Source organism: Tasmannia lanceolata, unplaced genomic scaffold (genome assembly GCF_043159265.1).
Source record: "Tasmannia lanceolata isolate RefF3 unplaced genomic scaffold, GAP_Taslan_0.1 ptg000012l, whole genome shotgun sequence".
Classification (NCBI taxonomy): Eukaryota; Viridiplantae; Streptophyta; class Magnoliopsida; order Canellales; family Winteraceae; genus Tasmannia; species Tasmannia lanceolata.
This window is the reverse complement of record NW_027518689.1, coordinates 31,427,181-31,441,586: the sequence shown is the minus strand read 5'-3', so window position 1 is coordinate 31,441,586 and position 14,406 is coordinate 31,427,181. Positions and strand designations below refer to the sequence as shown.

At 40.3% G+C, this 14,406-nt stretch overlaps 2 protein-coding genes across 3 annotated transcripts; one reads left to right on the top strand and one right to left on the bottom strand.

Annotated features, from left to right (window-relative positions):
• Positions 1-3,224: 3,224 nt before the first annotated feature.
• LOC143887833 (beta-carotene 3-hydroxylase 1, chloroplastic-like) lies at positions 3,225-8,736 on the bottom strand. 2 transcript variants are annotated; one of them, XM_077392044.1, is made up of 7 exons: positions 7,822-8,729; positions 7,679-7,738; positions 7,516-7,587; positions 7,273-7,407; positions 6,833-6,958; positions 6,468-6,524; positions 3,225-6,368 (listed from the first exon to the last, which is right to left on the bottom strand). In XM_077392044.1, exons 1-7 carry the CDS (start codon positions 8,233-8,235, stop codon positions 6,285-6,287), a joined length of 948 nt encoding a protein of 315 aa, XP_077248159.1. In that variant the 5' UTR covers positions 8,236-8,729; the 3' UTR covers positions 3,225-6,284. The 2 variants fall into 2 exon arrangements, with proteins under 2 accessions (XP_077248159.1, XP_077248160.1); XM_077392045.1 differs by lacking the exon at positions 7,273-7,407 and having other exon boundaries at positions 7,822-8,736.
• Positions 8,737-12,093: 3,357 nt separating this feature from the next.
• Positions 12,094-13,457, top strand: LOC143888724 (uncharacterized). Its single transcript, XM_077393146.1, has 2 exons — positions 12,094-12,859; positions 12,943-13,457. The coding sequence occupies exons 1-2, from the start codon at positions 12,094-12,096 to the stop codon at positions 13,455-13,457; spliced, it is 1,281 nt and encodes a 426-aa protein (XP_077249261.1).
• Positions 13,458-14,406: the final 949 nt, after the last annotated feature.

Sequence of the window (14,406 nt, the reverse complement as noted above, 5' to 3'; positions counted from 1 at the left end):
GGGGAAATGATATTTATGCCCCCACTTTCCTAAATTTTCACCTCTTTAATTTTGTCTTTTTCCTGAAAGGGGGATGATATTTCCACTACCTTTATTGGTCTTTTCTTGAAAAATGACATTATTTTAACTGGATTTGTTAGCCAATTTCGCGGGAAGCCATTTCACGGCTGACTATAGGATGAGAGAACAGCCACACAGGCTCACTTTTTGGCAGATTTTGTCCTACTCATTTAACTCATGTGAGGTGGCTTCTCTCTAGTGCAAAAGTCAGCTCCATTTCCACAAATAAAATTGCCTTGCAAATCCCTATTTTGAGAAAAAGTTAAACAAAAGTACGCGTTCATTGCAAAAGGCAGTTCGCGGATGGGCTGTTGCATGTGAGAGCAGCCATATAGGCTCAATTTTGAAGAGATTTTGTCTTCATTCACGAGGTAGCTGTTGTCACGTGCAAAAGCCCATCCGCGAAATGCCTTCTGCCACTCGGACGCTAGCAAATCCCACAAAAGTACAGTCATTATCTAAAACTGGAAAATGGGATGAAAATATCAATTCCCAAAAAGTAACTTTATTTTCCAGAAAAGACAAACAAAAGGGTGTGTGTGTGTGTGAGAGAGAGAGCATTCAATATGTGAAAGTATTTTAAGGGGACTGATAGCAGCATGACCATGTCTTGATAATGGGGCAAACTCACCTCATGATTTGATCACGCAATCTTAGTATTACAATTGGTGCATCTATAAATCACATATAGATAGATTAGTGTAGGCAAACCACAACAAGTCAAGGCTGTCCTCTGATTGAGCTTAAATGGCATTAGTCTTTGTATGATCATGGAACTAGGGCAGATCACAGAAGGAAAGTACCATATGGCCCAGTTGATAGGATCCTAACTGTTCATTTGTGAGATTTTATATGGTGTAAGGCCTTACAACAATACGGTACCCCTACCGCCTTTGATATTTGACCCAACAGCAGCTCACTTTTTGAGCTTTCTGAGGAGCTGCTGTTGGATCAAATGTCAAGGGTGGTACTTCCACCGTACAAAGGCCTTATTGTTGTAAGGCCTTGCACCATATAATTTCTCTTCATTTGTTGGGCTACAACGTAAATAGGTTATGCCCTAAAAAATCTTTTCCATATGATGATCCTAACCCTCCTATCTATAGAGTGATTGTACATTATGGAAACCTCTATAGATCGTAGGATCAGGATTATCCTATGGAAATGATGTTGGAAAAAATTGGTGTAGTGGTTGAGAAGAAGATAAGAAGATCCTTCAAGGCGCGTAAACACTTTCCTTAAGACGATATTCACCCCACCAGTAGTGTGCACAAGGGACCACGAACTTGCCTCCAAGATACAATGAAGCCCGGTTCCAAACCGATTGCTTGATGACGTTCTGCACTGAACGGAACTAAGCCTGAATCACCCTTGAATTTTTCAAGTATTTGAATCACAATTGTCTGTTTCTGCAGAAAACAGAACACTTGAAGAGGATTTCTAAAAACAATAAAACAGAACTTTGTGGGGAATTAAAGAGAGTGTAATAGAGGGAGAAATGTATCTGGAATTAGTAGTTTTTTGTGTGCCAAAGTAGAAATCCGAATTCTATATAGAATGGGCATTTTCTACTGTTTTTACAGAGTCTATGATGATTCTTCTGTAAGAAACACACTCCTACAGTGCACCTTTCCATAGCGGGTTTGTTTCTGACCGTTAGATCGTGTCCCATCGCGACTCTATGGTCCAGATCAATCCTAGGGTGACTGTTAGCTTGGGTAAAAACTCCTCCAACCCCGTAACCGCTAGATCGCCCATCCACGGTGCAGATCGCACCCTTTGGGCTCTTGTCAGTTGTGTAGAATGGACACAATCCAACGGTCATCATCCATTAGCCGTTGCACTACGATCCGACGGTTCAGATCGCACCTGCTCGAACACTAGCCGTTGGAGCACTAGGCCCGCTGGGCCAACCATTTGGCCCGAATTCAAGGCCCAACCCGATCGAACCATTTGGTCAATCCACATGACCGATCCAACTCGATCTTGATCCAACTACTCGGATCAAATCTGGAAAAATTTAAGGCTCCAATCGCTCCTCCCTATGATGCGACGTGAGCCTAAAAAAGAGCCACTATACGCTCTATAGCCCATTGCTCACGTGTGCGCGGATGGTGCTTCCTGCGGTTCCACCCATGGCTAAGACCCATTCCAACTATCATAATCCACTAGTCGTTTCACTAAGATCTCACAGTTTGGATCGCACCCGCTCAAACACTAGCCCTTGGAGCACTAGGCTCGCTGGGCCAATTGTTGGGCCTGAACTCAAGGCCCAACCCGACCAAACCATTCGGTCTATTCACATGACCGATCCAACTCGATCTTGATCCAACGGCTCGGATCAAATCTGAAAAAATTTAAGGCTCCAATCGCTCTTGACCAAACCATTCGGTCTATCCACATGACCGATCCAACTCGATCTTGATCCAACGGCTCAGATTAAATCTGAAAAAATTTAAGGCTTCAATCGCTCCTCGCTACGATGCGGCGTGCGCCTAAAAAAGCGCCACTATGCGCTCCTTGCTCCAACGGTCATCATCCACTAGCCGTTACACTACGATCCGGCGGTTTGAATCGCACCCGCTCGAACATTAGCCGTTGGAGCACTAGGCCCGCTGGGCCAACTGTTGGGCCCGAACTTAAGGCCCAACCCGACCAAACCATTCGGTCTATCCACATGACCGATCCAACTCGATCTTGATCCAACGGCTCGGATCAAATCTGAAAAAATTTAAGGCTCCAATCGCTCATCGCTACGATGCGGCTTGCGCCTAAAAAAAGAGCCACTATGCGCCCTATAGCCCATAGCCCATTGGCCCCGCGTGCATGGATGGTGTGTCCCGTGGTTCCACCCATGGCTAAGATCCATTGAGCAAAACAAAGCAGAGAAAGAGTTAGGCTTAGTAAAGCTATATAAGCCTAACTCTTTCTTTCTTCACTTCTCATGTGAGACTACCTTTTTCCCATCACTTCTACACTCTCTTGTAAAAAGCAACTTTTTCAAAGAAAAGTTTTTCTTTTCCAAAACACACTTAGAAAACCTTTTACAAATACCGTCTTTTGACCAAAAGGTATGATTATGAAAATCAAAATCTAACAAATGATTAGAGGGGTACAACTTATTATGTTAGTGGCCCAATGTATGAACGGGTTTTTTTTTTTGACAAGAAAGCTGGGGTTAGGCAAGACCCCTACCAGAAATCAATAAAAACAAAGGAGAATACATTATCCAGGGCCCAAGAGCCACAAAAAGGAAAACAAACTACAAATCAATAGTAAAGAATAATATGAAAATAAACCCCAACCACCAGGGGCAAGAGCAGGCAAATCCACCCAAAACAGATTCAAAACGAATCAAGATAACAGGATTCTTCGGAGGCCAACGAAATCAGCCCAATCTAGGATAGACTTGACCCTTTTCATCTTCTGCGATCAAGTCCAGCAACTCGGGCGACGCAAGGAATGGAACAATATCAAAGCCTTTAATAGGGCAATGGGTCTTGGACAGGTAATCAGCTGCTGCATTTCCTTCCCTCCAGATATGGGAAATTTTCCATCTAGAGAGCTTGGCCAGCAAGGATTTGATATTACTTACAGTGGTAATACTTTTCCAAGGGATGGTTGATTTGCCTTGTAATACTTCCACAGCAAAGAGAGAGTCTGATTCGATCCAAATATTCGAAATGCCAATTTCAAAAGCCAGACAAATACCTGCTTCGATGGCCTGTAATTCAAGCCCGAAAATCTCTGCTTTGGAAACCTCAGTAGAGAACATGGATAGAAGGCAGCCATCATCGCTTCTGATTAGTCACCCAATTGCGGCACCATTTTCTTCCAATGAAGCATCTAAATTAATCTTAAACTGGCCTGCGTGAGGTTTAGACCAGGAGCAGGATTTGTCATTGATAACCCGGGGGGAGAATTTGTACCCAATGGTTGCAGCAACACGAATATTCCCTTCAGAAAGGAGGTCATGGCAGTGTGTAGAACTATTAATTTTAAATCTGACTTCCTCTAGAATATTTCTAAGAATGAAGGTCTTATGATGCTTCTTGTTTTCAAAGATCCTGAGATTTCGCTCTCTCCAAATGTGATAGATAGTGGCTTGGAAGCTGATTCTCATAGCTTGGTCTAATTGACCTTTGCCTCCAAAATGCAGTCTAAGCTACTCTTCCTCAAGCACTAGACTATGAAGAGGCCTTCGCCTCCACCCAGCTCTCCACAAAATAGAATGCCAAATCCAAGCAGGATATCCACACCGGAAGAATAAATGATCAGTAGATTCAACAGCATGCAAGCAAAGGGGTCAGGACTTGTCATGAACAATTGAAACAAGGAAAGTTTTGTCCCTGGTGAGTAATCTACCCTGAATTGCTTTCCAAGCAACAATAGAGTGCCTTGGGATGTTCTCTTTGAACCGGATGGATTTGGTCCACGAAAAGACAGTAGATTGACGACGAATAATATCCCAAGCACTCCTTAGCGTGAAATTACCATCAGCATTAGGCTTCCAAATAACATCATTTCGCCCTGAGTTTGAAAAAACGCCATTGTTTAGGAATTTTCTTTCCTCCCGAAGAGAATCTTTTAAGATAATAGGATTCCATTAGCCCTGGAAATGAATTTGGGAGAGGATTTTAAGATCAGCAAGCAAGGGATCAGTAGATTGCTTTGAGAAGTTCCGCTCCAGCCTACCATCAGGGTGCCAAAGCTGAGACCATAGATCTATCTCAGCTTCGTCACCAATGACATAACACATGTGATTTGCAGCAAACTCCCTGGCTTTAAAAATACTCCGAATGGACCATGAGGGTCTAGATGGCATTCTAGTGGTCCAAATATTTCTATCTTTAAGAATCTTCTTGTAGAACCATCGTGCCCAAAGAGAATTTTGCCTTTTGAGCAGATTCCAAAATTTTTTGTTTGCAGGGCCTGATTAACATCTTTGATATTTCTCAGACCCAGCCCGCCTTCAGATTTAGGCCTACATACATGATCCCAAGCCACAGTATGGATAGTTTTCCTATTCTCATTTCCCCCCATACATAGTTTCTAAGACATTGAGCAATCAAATCAAGGGTGCTTGCAGGGATGTTGAAGGAGGAAGACCAAAACACTTGGTAAGCCATCAGGGTTGATCTAACAAGCTCCACTCTACCAGCCATAGATAATGTCTTTGCGGACCAACTCTGAATTTTCTTCCTAACCTTAGCCACCAGAGGTTGACAGTCCAAATTAGAGAGCCTAGAGGAGAACAGGGGCTGCCCGAGGTACCGAATAGGTAGGGAACCTTCCTTGAATCCAAATATGTCAAGAATGGAGTTTCTGATCTGAGAGGAGGAATTCAAAAAGAAGATTTCACATTTATCCTTGTTGGCTTCTAGCCCTGTAATGTTAGTAAATTTCCTGAGGCACTTCAGCAAACTACTAGCAGACATAATATCAGCAGAGGCCAAAATCATTAGATCATCGGCGAAAAGAAGATGAGAAATAGTAAGATTACCTTGGGAGAATGGAGAGGAGAATTGCTTGGTTTTTAATGCCTTTTCCAAAATGAGGGACAACATTTCCATTACACAGCCAAACAAAAGAGGGGAGAGAGGGTCCCCTTGCCTAAGACCATTGGATGAAAAGAATTTCCCTTTAGGGATACCATTGATAAGAACTGAGAAAGAAGGGGCAGATATGCAGGCCCGAATCCAATTGATCCAAGTCTGATTAAAACCTTGCTTGGCCATGAAACGGTTGGACTATACCTTCATGCACCATATAAAATATCCAGAGCCCTGTCCTATCTCCCTTGCGACTGAGATTAGAAGCAGCCGCAAAACTTAATACTGTAATTTAATGTTCAGAGCATTTTCTAATAAAAAGGGAAAAAAAAAAACACTGCCCACACGGCTGACTGACTTGATTTGGAGACATGTTTTAACTGATCTGCCAATAAAGTCTTGGCAATTAGCCTACTATTTCTCCATAATGATCCCAGTAACAAAACTCTAAGCACAAAAAAGGGAGGGAGAGAAATGAAATTTGAAGCAACCTGAGAAGAGGATTGATGATAAAAAATTCCCATTAAATCTCTTTTTTTTCTTGTTTTTTTTCACTATCAGATATAGCATAGTTATATCATACATACATATTCCATATCTTTCCTTATTTTTTCAATAAAATGAAAGGCATTAACACACCCCATATTCTTTCTATTTTCTCAAATGGGGTTATCAGTTGCTTGAACTGTTAGAGAGCTTGATTCTCTTACTAATCTCCTTCTCCAACTCTTCAATGCCACCTACCTCTTCTAATTCCTGCAACCCAACATAAAAACAATAATTTCATGGTTTCATAACAAACCCATTTCTCTATTCTGAAGCAGAATTACAAGAAAAATAAATAAAGAAATTCACCTTTGGTCCCAAGAACAACCCATATGGCACTCCATTAAATTTGTCTAAATGATGCATCTATATTGGGAACAAAAAACAAGAAACCATGTTAAAAATAATGCCAGCAAAGGAAAGAATGATAAACTGAAGGGCGCCCCGGCAAAAACAAGCTAGAAGGACACCCCAATTGGTCCATTGCCACTAAGTGGGCACAGGAAACTATGAAATGCCTGAGCAATAAATGCCCTTTATTGATTTTCTGCCCACTTTGAGAGATGGAGCAATGAGGGAGCCCTTCTAGCCTTTTGCTCTCTCATGCAACAGCTAGCGGTGAAATGCCTTTCAGCGAAAGTCCCTAGCAAATCCAAAATAATATATATATTTACTTGGTGAGCAGCGGCAACCCTTCTTAAATAAGGAACGTTGGCTATGGGGCCCACTGGAAATCTACGGTGGACAAGGCCGTCGTGGACGAACATGTAAGCCATGCCAAACACTGTAATTCCTAGACCCTGCAAATTCATGGAGGAAAGAAATTCCACATTAATTTCAAGTAGGCTGATAAATGGCTTAGATCATTGAACAACGTGAACATTATAAAAAAGTGTAATTTCTTTTTTAAAAAATCACTTGGGCCCACTCTGTTGAATTTATCACCTCCCTAATAATAATGGAAAATAAATAAAAATGGATCCTCTGAAATTTTGCCTTACGGGAAAAAAAACCAGACTACCCTCAACTAAGTAGGCTCATTAAGGTGGAGTGAGTCAACTCGTCAGAGTCGAATCAGCAATAGAAGGAGAATGAGAGAGAAAGAGATACTCACAGCACCAAAACAGAGGCCGGGGACGAGGCCTCTGTTGAAGAAACCGTAAGAGAGGAGAGCGATGGCCGGAACGGCATTAATGATGGCAAAAACGTCATTCAGCTCGAACGGACCATCTCTCGGCCGGTGGTGTGACTATCAAATCCAGAGGAGTGCAGACGTTAAGGCCCAATCACCTCACAGGCGCAACTTAGCATCATTACTAAAACAACACGGACACTATATGAATGAGAATAAAAATACCTCATGCATCTGCCACAGCGAGGCATGCCAAAGAGCTCTGTGAGCCCACCGGGCCCAAAATTCCATCCCCACCTGAAAAAAAATGATACAGACACTCACTCTATCAGAGACAAAATTACCCAAACACCCCTGATTTCAACTCAGAATTACAAAAGATACTTACAGCAGCCCCCACAGATAGTGCAAATGTACCGAACATTTCGGAAACTGGAATCTCTCCTCCCTACCAATAAAACAAAAATTTTTTAAAAATAATAATGAAAATTTAAAGAAATTTATAAGAAAAAAAGGAAAACAAATAGAAACCTCAAATTGGCATGAGAATCTGTAATAAACGGCAGCGATGGCCATGGAACTGATCCCAAAGCTAGACATGATCGCGGCCACAAGATAAGTGAACCGCTCAGATTTCTTCCTTGCCATTCTCTCTGCCACACGAACGGTCATGATCTGCTTCGTACTGGAACTTAGATTTTCATTCTTTTCTTCTTCTTCTTCTTCTTCAATTAGATTCACCTGTTTTTCGTTATGCATCGCGAAGCAAGCATTCAAGTTATTTCCCCTCCTCATCATCGGGAAAATCCCATCCGTCCGTTGGATTGACTTGAAAAAAATGTAACATTCGCCGGCAAAGAATGACTTGGGTTTCGGACTGAGGAGAGGATTTGGTCCGAAACTGCAGCCTTTGAAATTTGCAGAGGAAAAAATTCTGGTAGCCATGAGCTTGATTTCCGAACCTCAGATACGGAGTTACAAAAGAAAAGAATCTCTCTCTCTCTTTCTCTCTCTCTCTCTATAGAATCCGGGTCTATAGAATGAAATAAAATCAAATCTACTTTCCTAATCTGTAAACCTCTTCTAATCTACTTGCCTAATCCACCACCACAATGATCCGACGGTAATATCTCAACCTAATCCAGCGGTGAGATCTCATATATTCTAACACACACACTCTCTCTCTCTATAGAATCCGGGTGTATCTGAAAACGTTAAATGCATGTTCCTGACGTTAGTTTTTAAATTCCCTTGCCTAGTAAAATGTCACGTAGAGAATGTCGCCGGTAGTAATGTTGACGTGTATATTTACCTAACATGTAGGTGTGACCATTGATCTTGTAATCCATTACAAGGCAAAGATCATAACTGGGACGGAACAGATATCATCTCATCCGTTTGATGATAGAACTACAAAAATCAATGGTTTAGCATTTTATGATGCATAGAGGGTCAACATTTTTTTTGATTGGCAAGAGGGTCAACATTAATCGGATTAAGGTTATAATTATATCCATGGTGGGATTTGTCAACGTCGGCCAGCCCAAATTGTAGCTGTTAGGAAAGAGGCTAACAATCACTCTTTTTATAGCAATTTTCCGTTATGTCAATTGGTGTATTCTGGTTCAGTTCCCTTCCCTATTGAAAAAAGAAATTAAGAAGAACAGAGGGTTAGTTGGAGGAAACCCAAGCGTCCAATAACAACACAAGTGTTGCCCTTTTATTCATTGCTTCGACTCTTTTAAGTGCGTGTTTGGCGTACCGTTTAAAACACCGTTTGGCGTTTGAAACACAGTTTTGGGGCCAAACAGCCGTTTGGGAGTGTTTGGGTGCGCAGCCACCGTTTGAAATGTCGTTTGAAACACCGTTTTGAACTCTCAAAACGGCGTTTTGCAAACGGAGGGAGGGAGGTCCGTTTGCAAAACACCGTTTTGAACGGAGATTTTGGGCTGTGGATTTTTACGTGTTTGCCCTCACCAAAACCCATTTTTCTAGAATCACGAAAGAAAATAAAAGGGGAGAAATCTCGATACTATTTTTAGCTTCTATGCATAATTAGGTTTTCCTCTTACAAACTTACCTTTCTCTCGTCTCATTGCCTCTTCTCTCCATCTGTGCAAAGCAAATCATCACCAAAAGAGACAAGGTATACACCTCTCTCTCTCCGACTCTGTTTTTTTTTTTTTTTTTTTTGAATATGGAGTGGGTCTCTCTCTCTCTCTCTCTCTCTCTCTCTCTCTCTCTCTCTCTCTCTCTCTCTCTCTCTCTCTCTCTCTCTCTCTCTCTCTCTCTCTCTCTCTCTCTCTCTCTCTCTCTCTCTCTCTCTCTCTCTCTCTCTCTCCAGTCTCTGTTTTATTTTTAGCATGACGAATGCTCTGTTTTATTTTTCCCACCATTTGACCGGTCTCTCTCTCTCTCTCTCTCTCTCTCTCTCTCTCTATTTTAAGCTATGGCCGTATGGACAGTTTGGATCATCATATAGTTTGGTCCATACATTATTTTTTGAAAAATAAGGGGTGATAAGAGTTTACACCGTATAAAATCTCTTTCCTTTCTTTGTTGATTTTTATTCACCTATTGTACTATGAAGTCTTTGGCTTTATTGACTTCTTACAATAAAATAGTAAACAAATATCTGAATGAATCTTGGGAAAAGTACAAAAGATCTAAAAAGGAACTTGTGAGTCATTGCAACCCAAAAATATGAATCATTACTTTGATATAAAATTGTATTTACTTATTTTTTGGTGCCTTGTCATACTTGTGTTTTAGACATTTTAGTAGAGATTTTATGTTATCCATATTTGTATGTGTGGTGAGCATTCGATGTGATCCCTCTCCCATGTGCTTCTAGGGTATATGCTTCTAAAATTGCGTATTTTTATTTGGTAGGTGAGTTAGCGTTTGATCTCACTCCTACTAGATTATTAATTAATAGATAATATAAAGAGAAATGATATCCAACCTCTATGCTTTGATAATAACACTCGCAGTTTGTTAAACCTTTTGTAATTGTTTTTTTTATAGTTTTTTAAGAATTGTAATATCTTCTAAGAGGTAATAAGGGTGTTTGTTTAGGATTTTTTATTGGAGTTTTCTTTTCAATAAAAAATGAATGAGGCTGCTAGCAAAATGGGATTTTGTGTGGAAAATAAAGACGAAACCCTATGTTGTGACACATGCTCAAGAAGACAAGGAAGTGAGTTTGAAACCCCAAGAAATGCAAAAAAAAAAAAAAAAAGACACTGGAAATGACGAAAGCTTTGGTCAATTTCCCTTTTGTCATTCCGACCAAAATCCCATTCTGGAAGTGTTTTCCAAAATGAATTTTCCAACATTTGGTTAGCTCATTTTTTGTGACACATGCTCAATATTTTCCACGCTTTGAATTTTTTAGATGGAAAGTGATCAAGCAAAAAAAATCTTCCCATACTACAAAAGGGAAGGCAAATGGAAAATAGATTATTAAGAAAGCTCAATGGGACACTGATAGCTATTATGCTTGGATTGACATATGTAAGGACTTAGGTAGGAGGGGATTTAGACCTGGTTCACACTTGAGTAAGGAAGGGTGGGCGCTAGCAACTGATGGTTTTAATGAGAAGACGGGCAAGGGATTCACTAAGGAACAAATGAAAAATCATTGGGACTCGACTAAAAAGGAGTGGCAGTTGTGGCATTATTTGTTGACTAGTGCAATTGGTTTGGGTTTTGATCATGCGAAGCATTGCATAGATGCATCAGACGATTGGTGGGATACTCAAATTAAGGTAATCAATAAACTTAAACTTAATTTATTTTTATTATAAGTTTTTTTTTTTATTTCAGTAAAATGATAATGTTTCTTTTTTTGTTTTGTGTAGAGAAATAAAAAGTATGCGTGCTTTAGGAGTCGAGCCTTGGAAACGTGCTGGGATCTTGAGGAGCTGTTCTTAGATGTTTCTGCAACTGGAAGACTTGCATTTTCTCCTTCTGCAAGCCAAGTTGATACACAACATAGGAAACCATCCACCCTATTTGATATAGAGGAAGAGGGAGATGAAGATGTAGGCACACCAGTATCTTCAAATGAGCCTATTTATGGTGAAGATGAGACGGAACCAGTTGTAGTAGCAAGGAAGAGAGAGCCTAATGTAAAAGAAAAGTTACAAAAAGAAGATCGGTAGCAAATCATATTTCCAAAACCATAGAGCGTCTCGCGACTGCAGTGGAAAGCAGGAGCACGACTACATCTGTTCGTATGGAGAAGTTTGATGCTGACATGACTGAAATCGTGAGGCAAGTAGCCTTGTTGCCAGGTTATGAGAGGGGGTCACTAAATTTTTATGCTGCTTGCAAATTGTTCAAGGTGAAAGAGAATCGTGCATTGTGGGTGGCTATGGGAGATGACAAAACAAATTTTGGCTGTCTACATTATGAGTTGGGAGTCCCATTGCAATCGTCATTCGATGATGACGATGTTTACTATCCCCAGCCCATCGATTAGTTTTCTATCTGTTGGTTGTGAACTTTTGTTACTTGGATGTTGACAAGTGAAGTTATTTTTTATCTTGTGATTGATGGTTGTGAACTTCTGATAGTTTTTTGGCTATTGCAACTTGTTGGTTGTTACTTTTATTTTGAACTGGTTGGTTTTTATATGTTAATTGAACAACTTTTTGGCTATACCTTTTTCATTCGTTGATAATTTATTTTGAACTGTTTTTACACTATAGATGCCTGGAGCATACCGGTAACATCTTCCCTTAGTGTGCCATACGGGATTTGAATATGCTAGTTGTTGGTTTTTGATTTGCAGAGAATATGGATTCAGGAGATGGGTCAGATGCATCAATTGAATCAATTGACAGTGACAGAGATTATGATGATGAAGATTTGATGGCCATGGTTGTTGAAGGTGTGCAAGATGCAATTAGGTATTATTCTATGTATTTTTGCAAGACACCATGCCGAACAAGTAAATACACTGGGCATAAATTTATCATGGACCTATTAGATGGTGCACCAAATCGATGCTATAAGCAACTTCGTACGGAGAAACATGTATTTAGGAATTTGTGCAATTTATTCAAAACAAGATATGGGTTAACACCAACGAAAGCAATGTCTATTGAGGAGATAATGGCAATGTTTCTGATGACATTAGGACATGGCGTTTCTAATAGGTATATGCAGGAGCGGTTCCAACATTCTGGAGAGACAATTAGCCGGCAATTTCATAAAATCTTAACTTGTGCAATGCGATTTTCGTCTGATATGATTAAGCCAGAGCCTAATTACAATGATATTATTCCTGCATACATCCAAAATAGGGCAAAATTTTATCCATACTTCAAAGATTGTATTGGAGCTATTGATGGCACCCACATTCCAGTGATTGTGCCTCAAACAGAGCAAATTCCATATCGAGAAAGGAAATGTTACACCTCAACAAATGTCATGGCATGCTGTGACTTTGACATGTGCTTCACCTTTACATGGGCAGGATGTGAAGGTGCTGCTCATGATACAAGGATTTTTTCAGAGGCACTGCGTATGCCGGATCTTAATTTTTCTCACCCAAGGGGAGGTAAGTATACAAATAATACTGTAAATTTAATATATTATAATATATAATATCTTGCATAATTTTGTTTTCAAATTTTGATGTAGTTAAATATTATGTGGTTGATGCTGGCTACCCCAATATGAAGGGGTACTTGGCCCCGTACAAGGGAGAAAGGTCACATGTTCCAGCTTTTCGACATGGTACTCAACCAATAAGTGGTTCAAATGAGAAATTTATTCAAGCACACGCCTCTCTTAAGAACATTATAGAGAGCACATTTCGTATAAGGAGAAATAGATGGGCCTTGCTATCCCGAATGCCTAAATTCGATTTAAAGACCCAGATACAACTAATTGTAGCATCAATGTCACTGTACAACTACATCAGAAAGCATGCAAGTCGTGATGAGGAGTTCGATAAAGCTGACCATGATGATACATATATGCCTATTGTTGATGTTGGTTTGGGTTATGATCATGCTATGGATCAGAATGACACATTTGACTATGCACATGATGATGCTTTCATGGGTCGGTTCGAGACCGCATTCGTGATGAATTATGTGATATTTAAATTACTCATTGTGCCACTTTTTAAATTTATTTTTGGTGAACAATAGTATAACTATTTATGGCAATGATGTTTAATTTTAATTGTGTTTGAATGAGATCCTAATGACCTTTTAATATTGGGCCTAATGAGAGAGTAGTTGAGTTACATTGAGGCCAACCAAACAATGCCCTTTTTGGTCATTTTACCACTAAACCTCCATTTTGGGGCATTTGCCGTTTAAAACACCGTTTTGATCTGGCCAACCAAACATGAAAACGCCGTTTTGCAAAACGGCGTTTCAAACGCCATTTCAAACGGTATGCCAAACACACCCTAAATAGAGTTTGATTGTAACGGTTACATCCCAAAAAATAGGTAAAAGCTAACAGACTATCCAATAAGAAAAAAGAAGACTACTAAGCAGCTAAACTGAATACGAAATAAAAAGGAAAGGATAAAATTTAACTTATTTGCAAGCTATTGGACGAAAAAAAGAATCCTAAGCTATCCTAACCCAACGGTTTATTTGACATGTAACATATTCTTTTTAGGGAATTGCCAGCGTCCATCGCAAAAGGGTTTTGCGGCTGGTCTGTCGCATGTCAGACCACCCACTTTGTGAATGGAGACAGCAGACCCGCCGGTGAAATACCTTTTGCTGTGGACCCTAGTAAATCCCCCCTTTGTTTTTAATAGCTGTTGATTGGTGTATTATGTCATGAGGTATGCAATGGCTAACTAAGTCGGCAATTTGCACTGCGATAAATGTGTGAAGCGCGCATGGGCGAAAGAAAAGATGTTCGGAAGTGATATATTGGCCCCCCCTTTAGTCCCCGCCCGCCCTACCCTCGTCTAGTGTGTTTCTGACTATTCTTTTTGCACTAAGAAGGGGTGGCCCTTGGGGAAAAGAGGGAGTTATATTATTTCCCAAAAGATGCTTGCGAAGTGATACATTTGCCCCTCTTTTTACTTGGGACAGCCCCTAGTGTATTTATTAGTTGTGGCTTATGACTACT